The sequence below is a fragment of the Necator americanus genome, chromosome I, assembly GCF_031761385.1.
Source record: "Necator americanus strain Aroian chromosome I, whole genome shotgun sequence".
In the NCBI taxonomy this organism is placed as follows: domain Eukaryota; kingdom Metazoa; phylum Nematoda; class Chromadorea; order Rhabditida; family Ancylostomatidae; genus Necator; species Necator americanus.
Window position 1 is genome coordinate 8,701,806 of NC_087371.1, and position 2,413 is coordinate 8,704,218.

Genomic DNA, 2,413 nt, shown 5'->3' on the forward strand with positions numbered 1-2,413 from the left:
TTCCCGTTTTGTTGACGAGCTTCACCGAATAGTTTCTTTTAAGATCTTCTCTCGTATGACCTAAACTAACTTTTTAGGAAATCCTAGGGATTTCTGAACAGATCGTGGTCTAACGGAACTTTCTCTACTTCCACTTATATCCGTTCTAATGTTACAATCGATTTTTTTTTCGGATAACGTTTTTTTTTCTCGTTGCTCTAAGGGATTCGACCACGCGTTTCGGTAATCTGCGCGACAAATTGCAGTAGCACAAGCTAATGGGCTCGCTTATAAGCCATAGCCTCAGGATATCCTCCTCCCCTCTCGGGATCTCTCGGAATGAGATTGCTCCGTGCGTTTTCCATGCGAGATCCTTTTATGTCCCTTTGTTTGTCCATCCCTCGTGGTGGTGGGCGACCGACAATCACCTCTACTGGAACTACTCGTGTCCACCATTCCCATACGCACAGAAATTTCATTGTTCACACACAGATTTTGTCATAAGGGGCGGGGAAAAAAACGAGAATTAAGTTCCCCACAAGAAACATCATCGTTCCCCTTGCAATTTCCAGAAATTTCTTCTGTGTATTTGCGCAATTCCCCCCCCCCTGAATCGGTTGAATTTCCGCTGCACGTATTGCCCCTACGTAGATGGGAACAAATTAGCGTTCTCGGCCACGATGCTATTCGAGCACATATGAATGCGTAATTTTACGTATCCGTATGCGATCGAATAGCGTCGCAGCCACTCGGATAACTAACGCGTCTTATCCCCAACATTGTATAGACGATGATGTCATGGCGCTTTGTCCTCTTAGTGCGATTTTTTTCCTCGCTGTTCCAATTACAACACGCTGGATTAGGTGAAGTACGCCGGCACAGCAGCTTTCTATACTCGAACGGTTGAAAAAACCTCCTTTGCCCTTTCACTTTACGGATATTTTTAGGTTTCACAATTAAAAATCGTTAGTGTTGAATGTCACATGCTAATCTATTTTGTGCTAGATCGTTTTAAGCTGGGGTTTTTTTTTTTAATTTCTGTGACGGAAACATTGCGACATTACACTTATGACTAGACTACATATAAGTCATTTGGCAGAAATAGAAATCATTTTTAAAGAAAAAAAAGCAGGAAAGGAAGAAAAAAACTATAGGAAAAATGCATAAATAGTTGTTGGCGGATTTTTTTCTCTTTTTGTATTGCCATATTTCAAATTCTCTCTGGTCTGTAGTTATAGAAGGAATCGCTGAATTTTCTTCAGGAAAATCCTGTGGTAGAAAAAAATCATTTCAGCTAAAGGAAACAAAAAATTTAAAAAAAAAGACAAAAGAAATAAAAATGCAGAAATCTTTCTTTAGGTAATTTTAATTAATTAATTAAATAAAAAATAAAATAGAAGTAGAAATACAGAGATTCTCATAGCTTATGTTTTTTTTTCTTTTTTATTGCTAATCTTCCTCTGGCAGAAATAAAAATAATTTTAGCTAAAGGAAACAAAACTAATTTTAAGAAAGACAAAAGAAATAAAAAGGCAGAAATCTTCTTCAGGTAATTTTAATCAAATTTTCTCTGATCTATAGTTCCAGCAGTAATCTCTCAACTTGCTTTGAGGGAAATTCCGGATAAGGGTAAAGTGCTCTGTTGCTGTCTTTTTTTTCTCGTTCGGGTATCGGTAGCGCGCAACGTAAGCGAATTCCGTGATATGCGTATCATAAAACTGCGCCCATGTGTGGTCTCTCCACGCGTGCGCGCAAATCACAATTATTCGGAACGATGACGTGCCTTGAAATGGTAGTTAACTACCGTTTTACTCAAGAAACACGAGCTTTCGTTACCGTTATCGTTTCCTATGGACGTCATGCATGTGGTGAAGAAATTTTAGAAAAATGAAGGTAAAATTGAACGACAGAGAGAAAAGACAGCAGAGCAGCAGCTAATATTTCATCCAATCATACGTTGTAGTACTATCGTTTCATCTTAGAGAGACATTGCTTTTTTTCAGAGATTCTTAACTAAATTTATTTTTTATACATTTTTTTTCAAAAAAAGACGAAAAAATAAGATCAAAATTGCAAAGAACTGTAAAATATAGGCTTTGAAAAATATTTTTTCAAAAAAAAAAACAACCCTGCAAGAACTCAGAAAATTTCCTTTCGGAAAGAAAAATTTGAAAACACTTGGAAATTTCACTGAAATCTCTGATCTCCTTCATCCAATTTCAATTTCATTCTTTCATCCAAGGGGAAATTCCGGATCTTCAGTACAGTAATTTTCATTCAGAGAAGATCCTATGGGGGTAGGGGGCTTCATTTAGGCGAATTAACGATTTAACTAGCTGAACTTCTTTTTCCATGCCAAATTTCTATTATTTCTTTTAATTCTTAGTCAATGGGTCTCAAATATAATTTTTGAAATTTTCAATTTACATACAAA

At 36.6% G+C, this 2,413-nt stretch overlaps 1 protein-coding gene across 1 annotated transcript; it reads right to left on the reverse strand.

Moving 5' to 3' along the window:
- Positions 1 to 254: 254 nt before the first annotated feature.
- Positions 255 to 458, reverse strand: RB195_004903 (uncharacterized protein; the record flags this gene model as incomplete). The annotated part of the gene is made up of 1 exon (XM_064177123.1): positions 255 to 458. One exon carries the CDS (start codon positions 456 to 458, stop codon positions 255 to 257), a length of 204 nt encoding a protein of 67 aa, XP_064034248.1.
- Positions 459 to 2,413: the final 1,955 nt, after the last annotated feature.